Source organism: Podarcis tiliguerta (genome assembly GCF_965153285.1).
Source record: "Podarcis tiliguerta genome assembly, chromosome: 7".
Lineage (NCBI taxonomy): Eukaryota > Metazoa > Chordata > Lepidosauria > Squamata > Lacertidae > Podarcis > Podarcis tiliguerta.
In genome coordinates this window covers 37,648,702-37,668,612 of record NC_139540.1, presented here as the reverse complement: position 1 = coordinate 37,668,612, position 19,911 = coordinate 37,648,702, and the positions used below count along the sequence as shown (strand labels likewise).

The 19,911-nt window shown below is 44.2% G+C and overlaps 2 protein-coding genes across 5 annotated transcripts in view; both read left to right on the top strand.

The window, feature by feature from the left end:
• The window catches only part of RP1 (RP1 axonemal microtubule associated), a 177,878-nt gene extending 171,522 nt beyond the window's left edge, over positions 1–6,356 (top strand). For all 4 annotated transcript variants that reach the window (XM_083450883.1, XM_083450885.1, XM_083450884.1 and 1 more), the window contains 5 exons: positions 1,081–1,159; positions 1,378–1,621; positions 2,647–2,725; positions 4,601–4,676; positions 6,092–6,356. In XM_083450883.1, the coding sequence (XP_083307009.1) occupies positions 1,081–1,159; positions 1,378–1,621; positions 2,647–2,725; positions 4,601–4,676; positions 6,092–6,146 (533 nt within the window). In that variant the 3' untranslated portion in view covers positions 6,147–6,356. The remainder of the gene's footprint in view (positions 1–1,080; positions 1,160–1,377; positions 1,622–2,646; positions 2,726–4,600; positions 4,677–6,091) is intronic.
• A 9,579-nt stretch (positions 6,357–15,935) lies between these two features.
• The window catches only part of XKR4 (XK related 4), a 135,812-nt gene continuing 131,836 nt past the window's right edge, over positions 15,936–19,911 (top strand). The window contains exon 1 of the mRNA XM_083451091.1: positions 15,936–17,247. Within this exon, the coding sequence (XP_083307217.1) occupies positions 16,376–17,247 (872 nt within the window). The 5' untranslated portion in view covers positions 15,936–16,375. The remainder of the gene's footprint in view (positions 17,248–19,911) is intronic.

The following is a 19,911-nucleotide window of genomic DNA, read 5'->3' as shown; positions in this document are numbered from 1 at the left end:
CAGATGAAGGGCAGTATGCAAATTGAAATAAATAAATAAATAAATACCTGATCAGGTCTAGGGTAGGTATGCAGCTAGGACTCTGGGTGCTTTATTCATTAAGAAGCATCCTTTGCTTTGGGGGTGACTATTATTAGAAGGAAATCTATCAAAGTCCTATCAGTTTCTGAATTAGGCACCTTTGGAATTCAAGATCTTCTCAAACTGCTCAGTGAACACCCATTTGCAAAAGGGGAGAATGACCAGATCATTATACTGTAAACAAGACTTTTCCTCTGTTTTTCTTGGTGAATAAAATCATATCAAGACTTCATTGTGCTGAACTGGCATGAAGATCATAACCACAAGCTTAAAACACTAAATTTGAAGTCATAGCTACTTGGGAGTAAATCGCATTGAACTCTTATTTTTGAGTAGGCTTGCATAGGTTTGTGGTGTAAAGCATTAAAGAAGCAGAAGTTAAAACAATACAGAGTGCTGCATATATTAATGAAAAGCAGCTTGAAATAAAACAATTGTTTACTTATTCCTCAAGCATGTGGTTGCTGGGCCTGGCTATAACTCCTGGTACAGAGGTAGAGCCAGGGTGCCTCTCTGTGATGACCAACTTGCTTCTTTCAATCCTTACATTGCACAAGTGCAGAGTGACTAAACAAAAAGAATGCATTTCAACTCAACTGGTCCTCTTAAAATCAGTATGATAAAATAGTCTCAAAGTTATCATCCTAATAGGACTTGATAATGTAGGACGGTCTGGGTCTTGGATATTTGTTCCTCAGTTTGCCCGGCTATGCCCTGCTGTATGGGGATCATGATGCAGAAGTAGGTGACTTTAACCCTTTGGCCCTTCCATGGTCTCAAACAGAATTGTCCCCACACACTTACACATGGGTTTGCTGTTCACAATTGAATAAAAGCTCCCATTGCGGCCCAAAAGTACATCTTTTCAGTGCAAGGCTGAGATGTAATAGGGTGGAGAGACCATTTATTGATATCTAATATTATATTAGATAGTAGTAGATTCAAATTAATATCTGATGTGAAGCAAATTGTTTTCATTGCTTGTTGCTTCTGCTGTAGCTTGCAAACTGGATATTAAAGCACTCCACCTGAAGGAAGCCCCAAAGAACGAACCTGTATACATATTTGAAGTGAATGAGTGAGTTTTTATACATATATAAATCACACTAAATGTTTGTTGGCTTGCCTAGCATGTTAGTCAATAGCATGTGACAGAATATTTATTAAATATCCCTGTTAATACACGTCTGTAGAAATTAACTATATTTCTTTCTCTTTCTTTCCTTATTAAGTTCCGTATTGAATTTTAACCATCACTATGTGGCTTGATCTCAATCTTTTCCCTTTTCCTTTTAGAATATTCCTTTTGGATGCTAATGAACCTGAAATAAGGAAAGAAATCCCTCTCTCTTTTATTACCAAAGAAGGCAGTAGCTCAGAAAATCTGATAGAGCATATTATTAAAGTGTACACCGGTGACAAAAGGGGAGCAGGAACTGACGCAAATGTGCATATAATTTTGTTTGGAGACAAGGACACTTCTCAGTTAATTCAACTCAAAGAGTCTCTAGATCATCGAGATCCCTTTGAAAGAGCAAAGGTAAATAGTTCAGTGTCTATGTTTTCCACTCTTTATATCTCAGCGACAATTCATACATTACACCTTTAGGTGTACACGTGCTACATTTAGACAGCAGTCATAAGTCCACCACTTACCTGGCTTACATCTGACGAAACACAATTAAGACTGTGATGCAAATGAGACAAACACGTGTTTGGATTCTACAGGTTGCCCCTCAGTCACGATTAGCTGCAGATTCCTATTGGGTTGGGGCAATCCTGAGTTTGTTGCCACATGTTCCTTTAAATGATCAAAACCCTGACGTGCTCCTAAGTTACAAACCTGTAAAATACTGGCCAGACTGTGACTTGATTCCACCTCATCTTGCCTGCAAATGAAAGCAAGTGCTGAAGCCTTAGGTTATAAAAGGGAAAGGATTCCACTTTCCATTAAGCCTTGTTTTAGTTATCTGTCTGAAACCATCTTCACTGCTGTCTTTAGGGCATCTTCTACCTATAGATGAAAGATGCAGTTGTGGGAGGTTGCGGTGCTTCTTGGAAATGTACTATCCATGCACATAAAGTGCTGCTGCTGCCAAGAATACTGGAAGTGAAACTATATTCTGAACCAAATTGTATACCACTTGAGAGATTTGGCTGTAACTAGAGTCAAATCGCTTATCTTTATGTTTCCAAAGGTAGGTTTGGGTACCATAAACAAAAGATAAATTTAAAAAAATGAAAACAAAAGGTGCTGTTTCTTCACCTGACTGGCAATTCATAATGCACTTACCAGAGAGAAAACATCTCTTGGGTTCTGAAACCAATAAAATGGCAAGAAACCTTCAAAACCTAATGTGGAAAGTACATGTTTTATGTTTTCAGGGAAGAGCTGAAAATTAGCAGCATACAACTGTACCAGAAAAGGAACAATAACAATAATGCACTCCTCCAGCCATCCACTACCCCCTGCACACAGATAAATTTAAATCAGTCCCAGATAAGCATACTGTTTTCCAGACATAGACTTGTCACATTTTGAAAGCTGCTTCTCTTATTTTGAAGACTGACACATTCAGAATCAAAACAAGGGATGTTGGAAGGCTGCAGAAAATTGAAATTGGACATGATGGCAAAGGATTTGGTAAGTATACCTGTAGGTTTATTGCATATCCTTGTTGTCATTTATCTGCATATTAATCCACACCTTCAATTTTGAAATGCCTCAAATCTCCCTCAGGCGCTTGATGGTGCAGATGGAGTATTGGACTAGGGCTAGGCCCTGAGGGATCCAGGTTCAAGTCTCTATTCCACCATGAAGCTCACTGGGCAACTTTGGTTGGTCACTTTCACTTAATCTAATCTGCCTCATAGGGTTGTTCTGAATGTGGAATGGGGGAGAGAGCAATGTATGCCACCATAAGCTAATTTTAGGAAGGGTGGGATATAAACATAATAAAAAGAATTATAACATTGCCAGAACCAATGCCACATATTATAGAGCCCTCAGAATAACATGTGGCTTGACTCTCAGATATTATGTAGGGAAACCATTTGGGGTTTTTTAATACACTTATTTTGATTTACACAAGTCTACATGACATCTATCAAGAAGAAATGTATTTTTTGCTTATTAAGACTATTTTGCTTCCTTAAGAAAGTTAATTCTCTTTACTTGTATGCCTCAAGAATTCAGTATTGTTTTCTCAGAAATTTCTCAAAATCCATTTAATTGCATGCTACCGTGTTATTAGATAACATTTTAAATTAGAGGGGGGAAGTTGAATCTGATTTCCACTATTTCTCCCCATATTGCTTCATTCTTTGCTTCATTTACTAACTTCTCAAACCAGTTTTTGGAAGAAAAAAGATAAAAAGATTTAATCATGATGTTTTCCCCATAACTGTCAGAGAATGTTCAAAGCAAACTTCAGGACACAATCAATTTTGACATGTACCAGTACATTTCAAGAACCACTACTTTTCTTCAATAAATGACCCAGCTTCACCCAGATTTCCATCATTTATGAGTAAATGTCAGTATTTACCAGGCTGGAGTGAGGAATGTCCAGAACTGTGAGGGAATAAATTGCTTTTCGGACATTTTATGTTATGATTTATCTGAAGCTATTGCAGATATATTAACTGACTTATTTTATTCCAAGAAATCAGTGCCAATAAACAATCATTGCAGTCAGAGGATATTTTTTCTCTCCCTATACAAACTTCTGCTGTGCAGATGTCATTTGAAATGGCAAGGCACTTATTTCTGGGTACATGTCACCTGCTCTATGGCATATAATGTAGTGAGACCCGTTTTCAAATTTAACTTGAAAATATGTTTTACAGCTTGATTTGAGCTGCAGGTGGCACATCACTCTATCTACAGATGAGTAGTTAGCCTGTTATTTCAAGTGTCAGGCTACTGCATTGATCCAGAATCACATTTGTTCACAAGAAAGCACCTCAGACTTCAATTTTATGCAACAAGCTGGTTTCTCTGTCTGCACGTTGATCAGTAAAGTACCCCAACCTGCCATTCTCACACCCCATTGTGTCTGTCCCCTAGTGACCAGTATATTTTACAGGTAAATGCCTGTCGTTGATAAAATTGGATATTCTAAAAGAGAGCTGGTCAACAATGGTTGTGCCACAGGGCTTAAAATTAAAAATTACCAGACTGATACGGTCAGTGACATATTTTTCCAAGTTTACAATTAAACTGTTTATCATCCTTATTTATATAGTCAGGAGTAGGCCTTGTGATTTACTGGTAAATATCATAATGTTCTGGAAGCACTGGCCACTGTAACCAAATACCTTAAGAATTAATGGTAAATGTTAACATTTGCTGAGTTTTTGACAATCACTGTCAAAATAGCCAATAATTTTTCTCATTTAGAAAATTTTCTCCAATTTTAATGTGTCACCATGACTTAAAAATAAATTTAGAATTATTTTCTTTGGGTTTATCTGTACTCAGAGGTGAACATACTTTATTATTGTCCTTTCTTTACAGCAAGTGGCTGGTTTCTGGAAAAAGTAGAAATCACAGATGTGTCTACGAATGAATTATACTCCTTCAGTTGCAACCGGTTTGTTTCCCAGTTATTAAACTTGATCACAGCACAATCATAACCATGTCTACTCAGAAGCAAGTGCTGTTGAATTCAGTGGGGTTTACTCCCAGGCATGTGGGATTAAGATTATAGCATGAATGCTACAGATGGTTACAACTTTCAAAAATAATAGTATCAGTAAAGTGATACTATTCAAACTAGAGAAAATATGCAACTTTCAGATCTCCCATATTAAAATTCAGGGAAGACAATGTAGTTCTGTTGATGGCAGTCTTCTTTCCATTTCCAAAAACAAGCAGACCAAAGGAAATGGGAAGAATCAGTATGCCCATTCTTCAGTCTACAAATAATCAAGAATTTGCTTCATTGGCCCTCAGTACTTCCCTTCAATTCCAATAAAAATTCTGTTTCACATATAGAAAAGAGGCAAATCAATAATCCACAGCCTGGTTACTTAAACACATGAGAAAAGTGGAGTGGGAAATTTTCTTTTCTTTTATGTATAAACCCACAAGACAGAATCATAAAACATAAGTATTTAACAATGCTGCTTCCATGCTCTTAGCTAGTACATGTATGGTTGCCTTGTGGTGATTTGCCAAAACACACACACCAACTAAAGCAGGGGTCAGCAAACATTTTCAGCAGGGAGCCAGCCCACTGTCCCTCAGACTTTGTGTGAGGCCAGACTATATTTTTTGAGGGGGGGGGGAATGAATGAATTCATATGCCCCCACAAATAACCCAGAGATGCATTTTAAATAAAAGCACACATTCTACTCATGTAAAAACACGTTGATTCCCAGACCACTCCATAGGCTGGATTCAGAAGGCAATTGGGCCTGATCCAGCCCCCGGGCTTTAGTTTGCCTACCCATGATCTAAAGCAACTGGCTTCCGCTCCCTTGGGAGACGTCCATGCAATGGACAATTGCAGGCTTTAAGTCCATGTAAAAGATTTTACATACGTAAATGTTAGAAGCAGCATAAAGCAGTGGCAGAAGAGTGTTAATTTTGCATAGGTGCCCTATATGTCAACAACCCAAGGCAAGCTTGATTCCTGATGTGCCAGATTTACTCCACCCAGTAAATAAAGGATATTTTATGTTTATTGGTTTATTTTGAAAGGTTTCATGCTTATTTATAACTTGGCCTTCCCAGTTCTTCTTAAAGTGAGAAGTGAGTTTAGGGATCATCCCTGGTCAATGGATCCATATCTCTGCCTACTCCAACCTTCTCCCCCTATTTATTTTCGAATGGGTATTCCCAGATGTGGGTTTTAAGTGATGGATAACTAGTCCACTGTCAGTACAAGGTGCTACCCAGGTTCCTTAAGATTAGAAACAATTCAGTACTCATGTCCTTACAGACATTTTTATTTTTATGTGTGAACCATCTCTTCCATCAGCAATGCATATTTTCTTCACCAGGTGGCTGGCTAAAGATGAAAATGATGGACGTACCGTAGTGCAGCTTTCCGTGTAATTATGCACTCCGAGAATCCTGTCTGAACATGCTTTCCCTCAACATCAAGCTGATTGGGTTTATTTGTATTTTCTAATTGTGAAAGAACTATAATTATCATGAAGAAATATCAAAACAATACATCATATTTGAATACTCGAGTGAGAATGTTACCAGGAATTCTCAACACCTGTACCCAAACATGAATAAAGCAGAGATACACTGTTGCAACTTGGTTTTGTAAGTTTGTTTTCCATCATTTCACAATATTTGGGATTTGTTGTCAAAGGACGTGGGTGGCGCTGTGGTCTAAACCACAGAGCCTAGGGCTTGCTGATCAGAAGGTCAGCTGTTCAAAACCCCATGATGGGGTGAGCTCCCATTGCTTGGTCCCAGCTCCTGCTAACCTAGCAGTTCAAAAGCACATCAAAGTGCAAGTAGATAAATAGGTAGGAAGGTAAGGTAAACGGCATTTCCATGCGCTGCTCTGGTTCGCCAGAAGCGACTTAGTCATGCTGGCCACATGACCTGGAACCTGTCTGCGGACAAACGCTGGCTCCCTCAGCCTATAGAGTGAGATGAGCGTGCAGCCCACGACTGGACCTAACGGTCAGGGGTACCTTCACCTTTACCTAAAAAAAGAACAGAAAATATAGTTTATGTAGTGAGGAATATATATATTCCAAGGTAGATATTTTTAAATAAATGAGAAACACAAGTACTTTCCCAGAACTTGTTTTGCCTAGTCATTCTACTAGACCAAATGTCACCTTGATAGCTATGGAAATTTCCCTGTGGTCACATGCCTTCTGCTGCTATTGGTGTGGTCTTGTAAAAAAATGCTTTCTAGTTCAAATCTAGTTCTAGTCCAACAAGAAATTGTGCAGATCACTGTTTTCTAGATCTGAGAGGGGGAGCAGTTAGAAGGCTGGCTTCTGTCTTTATGATTGTATGATATCGCCTGCTTTTAACTACAGTAAAGAGACTGGAGAAGTGGATGCAGTGATACCTCGGGTTAAGAACTTAATTCGTTCTGGAGGTCCGTTCTTAACCTGAAACTGTTCTTAACCTGAGGTACCACTTTAGCTAATGGGGCCTCCCACTGCCACCACTGCGCGATTTCTGTTCTCATCCTGAAGCAAAGTTCTTAACCTGAGGTACTATTTCTGGGTTAGCGGAGTCTGTAACCTGAAGCATCTGTAACCCGAGGTACCACTGTAATACATAACAACTAGAAATTCTGCTTTTTTATCTTAAGAGCATAAGAAGAGCCTGTTGAATCAGACCATTGGCTATCTAGCCCGTATCCTCCTCTCAGAGTGGCCAACCAGATGCCTTTGGAAGGCCTGCAAGGAGGACATGAGCACAAAAGCACCCTGCCCACCTGTGATTACTGGCAACTGGCCTTCAGAGGCATACTGCCTGTGAAAGTGGAGGCAGTACATAGGTATCATTGCAAGAAGTTGCTGATAGCCCTCTCCTCCATGAATTTGTCTATTCCTGTTTTAAATTCTTGCAAGTTGGGGTCCATCTCTGCCCTTGTCCTTGCAGAGTTTCTAAAAATGAATGGCTCAGAATGTGCTACAGGGAAACATTGACAAGTCATATTTTAAATATTTCCATGTGCCTCATATAAGACCCAGATTTTTGATGACTTTTATTGTAAAGGTTCAGTAAATGAAAGAGACAGTAATAGGTAAGGTGGTACTTGGCTAGAAATTAAAATAAAGACTATTAACCTACTTGCAGATGACTTGCTTTAGTTTTAATTTGTCTCATAGATTATTAGCTGTAAGACCTACAGTATAATGTCTTCTGATTGACTGAAGGAACAGGGTTAATTTAGTTCTCCAATGGTTCTCTTTGTGCTTACATTGCTAAGGTACGTGCTGAAATGAATTTAAAACTCTATCCCCAGAGTGCACAGATGAGTTTAGTCAGTATCAGTATTCATTACACAGAATCAGTTTGCTGTGATCTATTATGTGGTTTGTTTCATTTAGAGTGTCTTTCATTAATAGTTTGTAATATTAACTCACCCTGATGCCATTTCTAGTTTATCAAGTGTAAATAATGCCTTCTTAATTTGTTTGCTTCTACTAACACTGAACAGCATCTCCTAACAGCTTATTTGCTTATTACCCACTCCCACACACATACAAGCTTGCGCTATTTATAATAAGAAACCAGGTTAAGTTTTATGAGGAATATAGCACACTCTTTAGAACAACAATAGTGAAAGCCATGCAAAGGAGCAGGCCTTTGAAAAGCCCATAAGAGGAATTCCACGGGCCACTCCATTTTGCTGGTCCCAAGTAGTAGGTTTTCATGGGAAACTTGTTATCTGATGTCTGTTTGGATGCACACTTCCATTGTTCATTGTTTCCTCAATTGCCCATTGCAGTCTAGACAACCAGTCTAGACACAGCAGCCACAATCTGGTGAATGTTTTAAAAAATGCCAGCCCTACCATTAGGCAGAGTGACTCAACCACCTCAGGCAGCAGTCCCTGGGACACAGGTAGCAGTGATGAAGTGCTGGAAGTGAACCGAAGTGTGTGCCTCACGGCCTACTCTGCGCCCCTAAACTCTCTGGCTCTCCTCAGATGTCCAGGATTCAGATATTTTCATGATCATAATTTTCAAGTTGAATTTTATTCTTTACACAATTGGGCAGCAAGTCTAGTAAGATTTTCTTTCAGATTGCAGTAGATCCACTAATCCTTGCCTACTGAGTGAGCTACAAATTGTTGGGACACTTCAGAAGCAAAACTAGATGACCATCAGTGTCCCTTTCAACTTTACAATTTTATGATTTCATTAACTGCAGTTATTCAAACTGCATAAATCAGCAGCACAAAAACCAGGCAGATGTTCCTGTAGGTGTAGACCAGGACCAGAGAGAAGTGTGGCTTGAGAAGAATCCTGAGGGGCAGATAGAGGGGCCTGCAGAGCCACATTCAGTCTCTGGACCTAAAGTTTTGTACTCTGTTCCAGGGAGTGCAGCCCCATCCAACAAATGCTATGCACTGTGCCCAAATCAGTAGGACCCAACTCATCATTACAAGAAATCGTTCTATGATTTCTTGGATTCAGTGTACTGGGACTTAGAACTACTCATGTGTACCATTATAATTCATTCTATAATTTTCTTTAAAAAGAAAGTGAACTTCAATTTATGAAATAATTCCTGACTATAGTGTGCAGCTTATATTGTTGTGTACAAGTGTAACTCCAAAGTAATGAAATCTTTTATCAAAATTCGTTCAATGGAAGCATGAAAAATGAACACAAGCTGAATTGGCTGAAATGACAGAAAGATGATTTCTATGTGAACAGTTTCCACCCGAGTTATATTTGCTTGAAAGTAAACCCCTTTGGTATCAATGGGGGTTCCAAATAAATTTATTTAGGATGGCAGTTTGCCATTAATCACAAAGGAAATGTAAAATGAAAAGACCTTTCCCTGTTAAACTTTCAGTTAGCAGTTCATAATAATAATATAAAAAATTATTTGAATTCTTCAAGCATGAGAGACAACAGTAAATTTCCTACTAGAAAGCTCTAAAATCTAGTCTTCAGCCAGTTTCTATAGAGACAGTGGGGGCTTTTGAAATGTTTGCTTCTAGCCATAAATAACTTAGACAATGCTGTTCAAAAATGGTACTTGGCTGCAGCTTCCACTTCATTTAAAGCAGACAGCATTCTCGAAGTGCTGATCTGGTAAAGCAGAATTCACTAAGCATTTAATGCAATCTTATTAGAGAAGTAATACACAACAAAAGTATTGTGTGTTCCCACTATAACACTACTAAAAAACTATTCTACACTGAGCAGACTATATCTACCTCTGGCACAGAACAGAGTGTTCTCTCGTAATCCTTTGGCAAATGTTTTCACAGTTTGTGTACCATATTAAAATAAACTGAATTATGTGTAGATGGTTCTACACATTATGTTGTGTAGCTGCATGGGGGAATAATAAATGCATATTGAGAGTAAAATGAAGGAATTATTTGGCATCTTGATAAAGTCATGGAATAAAGTAAAATTATTCAAAGCAGTAAGCCACCCACCCCAAAACTCTGCTAGAGATTTAGGAAATTTTATATTGTGTGTGAGAAAGAGAGGTGGGAAGAGAGTACTAGTTAAATGTAATCATTTGAATATTCTGCTCAGCTAGCAAAAAACCATTCCATGCAACATGTTGTGGAAAGGGCTTTCTATGTTCACTTAAGCTTTAAAAATGCTGCAAATTGCAGTTGTTAAATGGCCACAGCTTCACCACTACATTGAAGGTCATTTAGTCCTACCCCTTGCCGCAGGTAACATATTTTAAAGCATCTTTCCTATTAGCAAATTAAGTGAGAGAATGGGCAGGACAGGGACTAATGAGCTGGTGCCAGCAGTGTCACACATGTAGATAGTGTGATGTTGTACACTCCAAATTTGGAGCAGTATTGTGGCAATCATCTCCTGGGCCAGGACTCAGCTCTGTAAAATGCAGCAATTTATGCAAAACATTACCTTTCAACATGTACAGAGTTGAATTTCCTCCTGAATTACTACACTTTATGGAGTAGCTTTTCAGGTCACAATCTTCCTTACAAGGTTCTGAGTCTCCAAACAGTTATTTTTTTACAGAGCAGAAATGCCATTTAAGCATAGGAAACCAATTATTGTGTACTGCTGCTGTTGTTTTAACTCTCTGCCCCTCTGCTGCAATTGTCATGAAAACTGTCTCCCCAAAGCTGCTATTTGACATGGGAAACACAGGCACAAGGGACAGCTTTCATTCTGCATCAAAGAACGGCTTTGAGGGCAGAGGGTGCTTTTCACCTTTATAAACAATTTTTATTAAGGATTTTATTGGTTTACAAAAGCACATGCATTGTCTCTTTTTCAGGTTGTAAAGGTTTTTTTTTACATTTGAAGTGAGACATTAGTATTGTATACAGAATAAAGTAGAGGGGAGAGGAGTGGTAATACTTGGTGTATATGCAGGGTTTTTATGTCAGCGTCTCTTGAGTAGGTTCTCTTTCTATTTGTTTATTATATTTCCTTGGTAGTGAGAGAGGTTGGGATGGCCAGGGCATGGTTGGTTGGCTGCAGTGAGATTTGTTTGCGTGGGGTGTGTGTCAAGTTGGGTCAAGTTAGCTATATCGATTCATATGTTGGTGGTGGGTTCTTGTTGTTTTGTTCTTGTTGCTGTGTATGTACTAAATGGGAGCCATACCGCAGTGAAGGTGTCCTCTTTTATTTGTCCCCATGTCAGTTTCAATCTGTGGGTTAGCTTTTCTAGTAAGGCTGTTTCCCATATGATTTGGTACCAGTGGTCCATGTTCACTCCTGTCAAGTCTCTCCAGTGTCTGGCTATGATGCTTCAGGCTGCTGAGAGTAGGTGGGTTATAAGCTCTTTATAATGTGAGTGGGCATTGGCAGAGGGTGTTTTTCATGGGGAAAGGGGAAAAGTTGATCCACTTTCTCCACATCACTCAAGGCTGGCTTGAGACATTTTGACAGCTGAGGTGAAGCACGAAAGGGAATAAAAATCTACATCAGGAACAAGGGTGGGAGACCAGCAGCGCCTCCTATTTGCCAAGAGGCCACTGTAGAGGTGGCACTGGGAGGCTTCTGCTGAGAAGGCAGCAGATCCAGCCTCCAAGGAGTGTGCCACAGCCATTGCTGCTACTGGGCAATAGCAGATGATGCATTCCTTGGAGGCTGAATCTGCTGTCCATGCAGATCCTGCCACCCAAGGCAGTCACCTCACCTTGCCTCATGTGTGGGCCGGCCCTGACATCGCTCATAATTTTACAAACTTCTTTTTATGTGCTCATTATTGCTTTTCAGTAAGTAGTTTTAAGGAAAGCAGCATGATTCCTGTGTTTGTTGTTCATTAAACTGTAGCAGTTCTCATTTCTTCATCCTTGCAAGCCAATATCCAATGAGAGTGCCCGTATGAAATGGACTTTCTTTTGGATTGACAGTTACAGTGTGAGGCATAAATGAAACAATGCTACTGTACTATTGAAAGACTAATTAGTCTTATACGGGGAGGCCAGTCACAATCTCTCTGTACAGTGACTTGTTGCTTTTCCAGATTGGAAAAAAGTAAAATAGAAGGAATCCAAGCAGATGAACACAGAGACTTTGAGGATGCTGTAGAAAAAAACTTATAAAAGAGACACCTGTTAGAAAATTAGATGAAAACAGAATTTGGATGTGAATTGGTTAACATAAACATTTGCAGAAAAAACATCAGGATGAAACAGATGCTTTCTAAATGAAGATAACTGGAAAAAATGAAATATCGAGAACTACTAAAACAGAACAAAGCAAAAAACAGAAAACAAAAACATGCCAATGCATCTTCCAAAACAAACTTCAAGATTCCCATTCTCACCTAGCCTTACTTCCCATACTACTACTCTACATATTCAGTAAACTGAAGCCTAGAGTTATGTGAAGTACCTCTGGCATATTCTTTGCAATTCTTCTATAGAACAAAACAGAGGCTGAAATACAAAGATGTTCATTCTGCTCTGGACAGCATTGCACTCCCCCTGAAAGAGCAAGTATGCAGTTTGAGTGAACACCTTAATCCAGCATTGTCACTTGAGTCCCAGGTGGTTTTAGTGGCCTGGAGAGCCTTTAACCATGTTCACCTGGTTGACCAGCAGTGACCATCCTGGACAGGGTTAGCCTAGCACTGGTGATGCACGCTCTGGCAACCTCTCCACTAGATTATTCTAATGTAGGGATGCAGAACCTGTGGACACCCAGGTGTTGCTAGACTAAAACTCCCATCATCAATGACCACTGACCATGCTGCTGGGACTGATGTGAGTTGTTGTCCAGCAACATCTGGGGGCCAATGGTTCCCATAATGGCATAATGTGTTATATGTAAAGTTAAAGGACCCCTGACAGTTAAGTCCAGTCACAAACGACTCTGGGGTTGCAGTGCTCATCTCACTATACTGGCTGAGGGAGCCAACGTTTGTCCACAGACAGTTTTTCTACAGTTTATCTACTTGCACTTTGACGTGCTTTCGAACTGCTAGCCTGGCAGGAGCTCGGACCAAGCAACAGGAGCTCATCCCGATGTGGGGATTCAAACCACTGACCTTCCAGTCGGCAAGCCCAAGTCTCAGTGGTTTAGACCACAGTACCACCCACATCCCGTGTTATATGTAGGGCTGCCTTAATTATGATCCAGAAGCTTCAGTCATTGCAAAGCTCCTAAATTTTGATGGGTACAAGAAGGAAATGCAAACAAATGAAACTAAATATAAATTAGCAGGTAGATCTTCACACTTGACTCCATTAGCAGGCACCAGAAATCTGTGTTTCCATTCTCATTAGTATCATCACAGGGTTGTTGTGGAGATTAATTGAGGAGAACCACACATGCCACCTTGAGCTCCTTGCAGGGGAAAGGTAGGATATAAATGCATTTAATGATGATGATAATGACGATAGCATTTATCTGTCACTACAAAAATGCCTCAAAGTGACTTACAATAATAAAATAATAATAATAAAAGCATATGTGATACAAAAATTAAAAGACATCAAAATTATAAAAGAACATCAGCTGAAGAAGAGTACTCATTCTGCACTAAAATAAAAGGGCACATCCTATCCCACCATACTAAAAGACAAACACCAATACAGGCTTGGGTATCATCAAAACTTATGACCCCAACGAAAAGCCAAATACTTGAGTGAACAAGAATGTTTTTGTCTGTTACCTACAAGTTGATAATGATGATGCCTGGGGCATCTCTCTGGGGAGAGCAGTGCAAAACTGGGCAGTCACTACTGAAAAGGAACTTCTCACGTGGCCACATTTTGCACTGTCCATGGAGGGGGTACACAAAGATGCAACACAGGTTCTGGGAAGGTTCATGTAGGGAAAGGTGCTTGGTCTGTGTGCCAGTATTTCCCCCTGAGTATGCTCTTTCATGTAGTTGCTATTGGTTGCTGAGATACATGGTTGTGCAAAGACACTTGCATATGGTCCATATAGAAGGCTTAGTTTCTAAAACTAAGAGCGAAGTGGTACTGAAGCCAATACTTTCTAGAATCTGTGCCCTGGACCTGATGCCCTGGCTTTGGGTGCTACGAACACAAGAACCTTTGTTACTAAACCCAAGCCTATCAGGCATCGGACAGCACTCTGAACATGCTCGGAGGCAGGCTCTTGTTCCAAACCCAAATCCTAAATGGCTTCTGCCACCCATTTAAAGGGATGCCATGAAGAAACTGTGCAATATTCAAAATTATGAGCTGAGCCCTCAGCTCCGTCCGCCAGGTCTCCTTGTGGGAGCGGAACCTTCAACAAGGTGCCTAAGATGTGAGGAGTGCAATGAGCCGAAAAACGACGCGATACCCGGGCGCTGGGTTTTCCCTGTGTGGCGAACGGAGCTCCCCCGTCTCTTGCACCGGTCCAAGTTAAGACGTCTCTAAGAGACAATGGGCTCATTCTGCCAGGTGGGCGACTCTGTCCTTTCGCGCTTCGCCTGCCTGCCCACGAGCGACGCGCCTCGCCAAGGAGGCGCTAATCCTCCGTAGCCTTTCTTCTTGTCAGCTGCGCTGTTGGTCTGGCTCGTCCTAACCGACATCCTCATGCTAATGTGCCTGTCTCCAATCCCCAGCAAATGGCCTCAGGCGGGGATTGCTCACTTGGCTTTGTGGAAGAGGGGGATAAGGACGCCTCTTGTGCGAAGGCACTTCCAGCTGAAGGCAGCGCCACGAAAACTCACTCTTTCTCTCTCTGCTCCCGCGACTGCAGCTCCAGCCGTTTGATTCCAGCGCGCGCGACGCCCCCCCCCCCGTCACTCACCCCCGCGTCCCCACCAGCGTGGAGCTGGCGCGCGGCCAATAAAGGCTTTCCCGCGTCCGCCCCTCCTCCCTCCCTCCCTCGTGGCACACATACATAATGCATCCGTGTAACAGGAGCAGGTCCTTCCTCGGGCATGGCCCGTCGCACGCGAGCCGCCTCCCGGTCCCCTCCCTCCTACCCCCGTGCGCCACCTGCTGCGGAAGACTCCCCTCCTCTTCGTCGCCACGCGGCCGGAGGTAACAAAGCACTGCTAATGAGGCAGCCGCCTGCGCGGCTCCGCTCACTCGCCCGTCCCAAGAAGGCGGGAAACCAGCTTCCCCCACCTCCCCGCGAGCACCTGCTCCGCTTCATTGGCGTCCGGAAGGGCAAGCAGACCCCTCGCGGCAAGCAAGCGCTTCTGCGCGGATGGGCACCTGCAACTTCTCCCACGCGGCCCCATCACCTCGGCTGCAGCTCCGCGGCCGTCTCCTCGCGCCCGCCCAGCTTGCAGCCTCGAAACAGGCTCAGGGCCACACCGTCACACCGGCGTGGCACTAAACCGCCTAAGCGGGCAGCGGCAGCAAGTCTGTGGTGGAACTCTAGTATCTACCTCTCCCCTCACGTATATACATATCTATATATTTCCCACCCACAGAAATACCCCCCACAGGTGTGTTCCCGTCAAATAAAATCCCCCCGCCCCGCTTAGAGGGCAATCTTGGCAACCCTCCCCGTGTCCCCTGAACACAAGTAGCCACCCTTTCCCCTCCGCTCTGCAAAGCAAAGCGGACGCCTCTACCGCGCGTCCTTCCCGGAACGTTTTCTGCAGACCACCCCTCAGCGCTCCTTGTCTAGGCGATTCATTCTTTCTCCCCTCAAATCCCCACATCCTGTTGCATCGGCTGCTTGCTCCACAGCGTCCCCTCCCCAGTGCCATCGCCTCCCTCCCTCCCTCCCTCCCTCCCTCCCTCCTGGGCGCCACGGCTGCTCTGTGAGTGTGTGTGTGTGTGTGCGCTCTCTCTCTCTCGCGCGTGTGTATTGGGGAGGGGGGAGAGGGATGAGGTCATCCTCTTTCCCGGCGTCAGTCAGCTGGGTGGCGGCGGCAGCGGCGGCGGCGGCGGCAAAGCGGCGGGGCGGGCCAGGCCGAGGAAAGGATGGTCTGCTTCGGGGACCGCTCCCCGGGCTGCTCGCGCCTGGGGCTGGGCGGGTGAGCGGGTCTCCCCGCAGGCAGGCGGCGCTCCAGCAGCGCCCGCAGGCGCCGCTGGCCCAGCCCCGTCAGCGCCCCGAGAAGAGCCGCCGAGCGAGCGGGTTGTCCGCGGCAGCAGCGGCGGGGGAGGGAGGGGGCGGACTCCGAGGGGCTCCCGGACGGGGTCCCTCTCCCTGCCGCCGCCGCCGCTCCTGCCGCCGCCTTCCAGCCGCATCATGGCCGCGAAGTCCGACGGGGGGCGGCTGAAGATGAAGAAGGGCAGCGAGGTGGCGTTCACGCCGCTGCAGAACTCGGAGCACTCGGGCTCGGTGCAGGCGCTGGCCTCGGGCTTGCCCTCGGCGGCGGGGCCCGGCGGCGCCGAAGACGACGAGGCGCCTGGCGGCGGCGGCGGCGGCGGCGGCGGCTGCTGCTCCTCCGGCGGCTGCCGCTGCTGCTGTAGCGGCGGCGGCGGCGGCGGGCGGGCGGCCGGGGGCTCGCGGGGCTCGGGCGGCGGCTCGTCCTCGCTGTGCCTGCGGCTGGGCCGGGAGCAGCGGCGCTACACGCTGTGGGACGGGCTCTGGATCCTGGCGGCCGTGGCCGTGTACTTCGCGGACGTGGGCACGGACCTCTGGCTGGCGGTCGACTACTACCTGCGCGGCCAGCGCTGGTGGTTCGGGCTGACGCTCTTCTTCGTGCTGCTGGGCTCGCTCTCGGTGCAGGTCTTCAGCTTCCGCTGGTTCGTGCACGACTTCAGCAGCGAGGACGGGGCGGCAGCGGCGGCGGCGGCGGCGGCAGGGGCGCCCGGCTCCTCGTCGGCCGGCGGCCACGGCGAGAGCAAGCTGCTGGTGAGCAGCGGTTCCGCCGCGGGGGACATGGAGGCCGGCGCCCGGCCCGGCACGCCGCAGAGGCAGGCGTCCAACGCCAGCAAGGGCAACGCCACCAACAGCACCAACAGCAGCAGCAGCACCAACGCCGCCACCGGAGGAGCGGCAGGGGCGGGCGGCGGCGGCGGCATCCGGCCCCCCAAGAGCCGGTCCGCCTCCTGCGCCTTCTGCATCTGGCTCATGCAGTCGCTCATCCACATCCTGCAGCTGGGGCAGATCTGGAGGTAAGGCACGCGCGCTCACCGGGCTCACCTTCCTTGAACTCCCTGCGCTAAGGCAGGCGCGCAGCCGGGCCTCGGTCGCCTGGGAAAGTGTCCTAAGAGGCTCAGAGCCGCTACTTGCCTAGCCGGGTCTGACGCCGAGGCCCGGCTGCCTTAACTCCTGGACAGCTCCTGGGGAGGCGGGGTGGGGGCCCATCACAGTCTGCCCACTCCGCGCCTCTCCAAGGGCAACTGCCTCGTGTCGTGCGCCTTGAACTCTCTTTGGGTCAACGCCCGGGCTTGAATTAACTGACCTGTCAAGGCATCGATTCCTGGCGTGTGCTCGCCCGTGCTGCCACTTAGGGCTTTTCAGGAGCAGCTGAATAGGCACACAATGGAGAGATGGCATCCACGCCCCTTAGGAGACTCGTTTGTTTTTGCACTGTTGGGCTGCGTGATGCTGAGACCTCGCCTGTTTCCCTGCTTGTCTCCTGAGCTTGAAAAGCAGAGATGCGCTTGGCGGGTAATAATGGGTGGGGTCATTCCAAATTCTGAAGCGGAAATACCATATCACTAGGATAATCCATGTGTCTGCTTAAAAAGGAGCACACGCAAATTCCAGCTCCAGCTTCGATTGACTTGCTAAGTCACAAGGCGTTATTTCTGAGGCTGTTACTTGTTTAAAAGTAATATGGGGAACAAGCACATGGTTAGTTGTTTAAGGGTCCTATGGCTTTGGTGCCATAACGTCACCTTATGAAAAGGTATATGCAATAAGTTTAGAGAAGAGGAGCATTGTAAAGGACTGTAGTTTCAAAATCCTGAATAGGTGTTGCAGGCTGCACATTTACTTAGCACTCACTTCTGAGTAAAGGTGGACCGGGCTGTATTGTAAGATGAGTTTGTCAGCAGTCTTTGGTTCTCCCCACAAAATAATGGTGTTTGTATGCGCACCTTGTTAAGTCACTTTGAGACCAACAAATGAAATTAATAGTAATAATAAATTAGCATTCACTTTAAAGTGTAATAAAGTATTTGGCCAAATTTAGAGAAATGTTAATTTAACCTCTGCATTAAACTACTGTACTTTTTAAAAGGCTCCATGGAACTTCAGGGGTGTGTGGGTGTGGGTGTCTGTCTATTTGATCAAAGTAGAATTCAAGAACCTTGGTTAAGCTTGAAATTGTGATCCAGCTGAAATGACTGCAGATTTTATTATGGGACTGACTAGGATCAGTGGGTTTACTTTCGTAGTAGCTATGAAGGACACTGCAGGTGAGTACATAGCCGCCTGATTGAATCAATGTGTAAAAAAGTGTTAGAGCACTTAAAAATAGAGGACTATAGTCACTTTGTTCCTGGAGATCTTGGTTGGTGTCTTACTTAATTCTGAACAGCAAGTGTTTTTAGTGATTTATTTAAAAAATGAGGTGGAATGGCTGCAGTGAATTTTACCTGATAGTTGATATTTGTTTTTTAAAGTATATCTGAACCTGTATGTAGAACTATATAAAAAGTAACATGATATAGCTTACAATTGATGATAATATTGGAGATTCTGGCTTTGTGACTAAAGGTATATTTCAGTAAATCTTTGTGTTCATGGATATTTTCTTATAATGTTTCTGAAGGAAGAGAATATTTCTAAAATTCTGCTGTAACATAATATGGAACTCCTTCATTCCAAAATTACATCCACCTTTATCTCCATTATTTCTATTTTAGTCAAATATCTCTTTATTAAACTGGCCACACCCTATTGCTCACATACTTTGGTTATCTGGATTATTTTCCAGATAATTGATTTCAAAATGTTGTGTCATGACCTGGAAGAAAGAGAGGGGCATTGTGACTTGGGTGAGCAGAAAACAGCTCACTGTTGTTTAGGACACCACCAAGACTTCCAGGTGAGAATTTGTTAAACTAGGGGTGCTCCGTAGCTAAGGTTGTACAGCAGGGGAGGGGAACTGGATTCAGCCAGTGGAGTGGATTCAGAACTCCCCCACCCTTGTGGGCCACTTTGACAGGTGGGTGGGGCCAGCCACCTGTAAATCACCTGGCACCACCATGACTTCAAAGGAAGTAATCGGGAGTGCACCCTAAGCATGCTCCTGATTCTTCCTTTTTTTCCTTTGCAGGCATATCTTGAGTTCAAGAAGTGGTTGCAAAGGAACAATCTTTCTTTGTAGCCACTTCTTCAAATCAAACCACACCTGCAAAGGAAGGTTTTAACTGCAGAGAAAACATGTTCTTTTGTATCTCCACTCTGAATTCAATTTAGGGACACACACAAAAAGAATCATCAGCATTTTCTACCTATGCTTACGCCCCTTCTTCACCTGCAGTCAAAGGCCAGCACTTTTTAAAATTTTGCTGCCACTGAGCAGGGTGTCAGGAAAAGATACCAAAATCTTAAAAGCACTGACATTTAGCTGCAAGGGGGGAGGGGAAAGTGTGCACTTGATTCTTTTATTCCTTTGGCCATGGACTGAAATTTCAATATGTGCCATATCTGATATCTAATGTCATATATGATGTCAGTCCTAGCAAATGTAGATGGGGTTAGTGAAAATGACCTTCCAAAGCTGGCGAGTCTCATTTGACCCATGGGCTGAATGTTCCCCACTACTGTTGTATGATATTGAGAAGATGGCATCATTGTTGAATGCTAGAATTGGAAACTACATG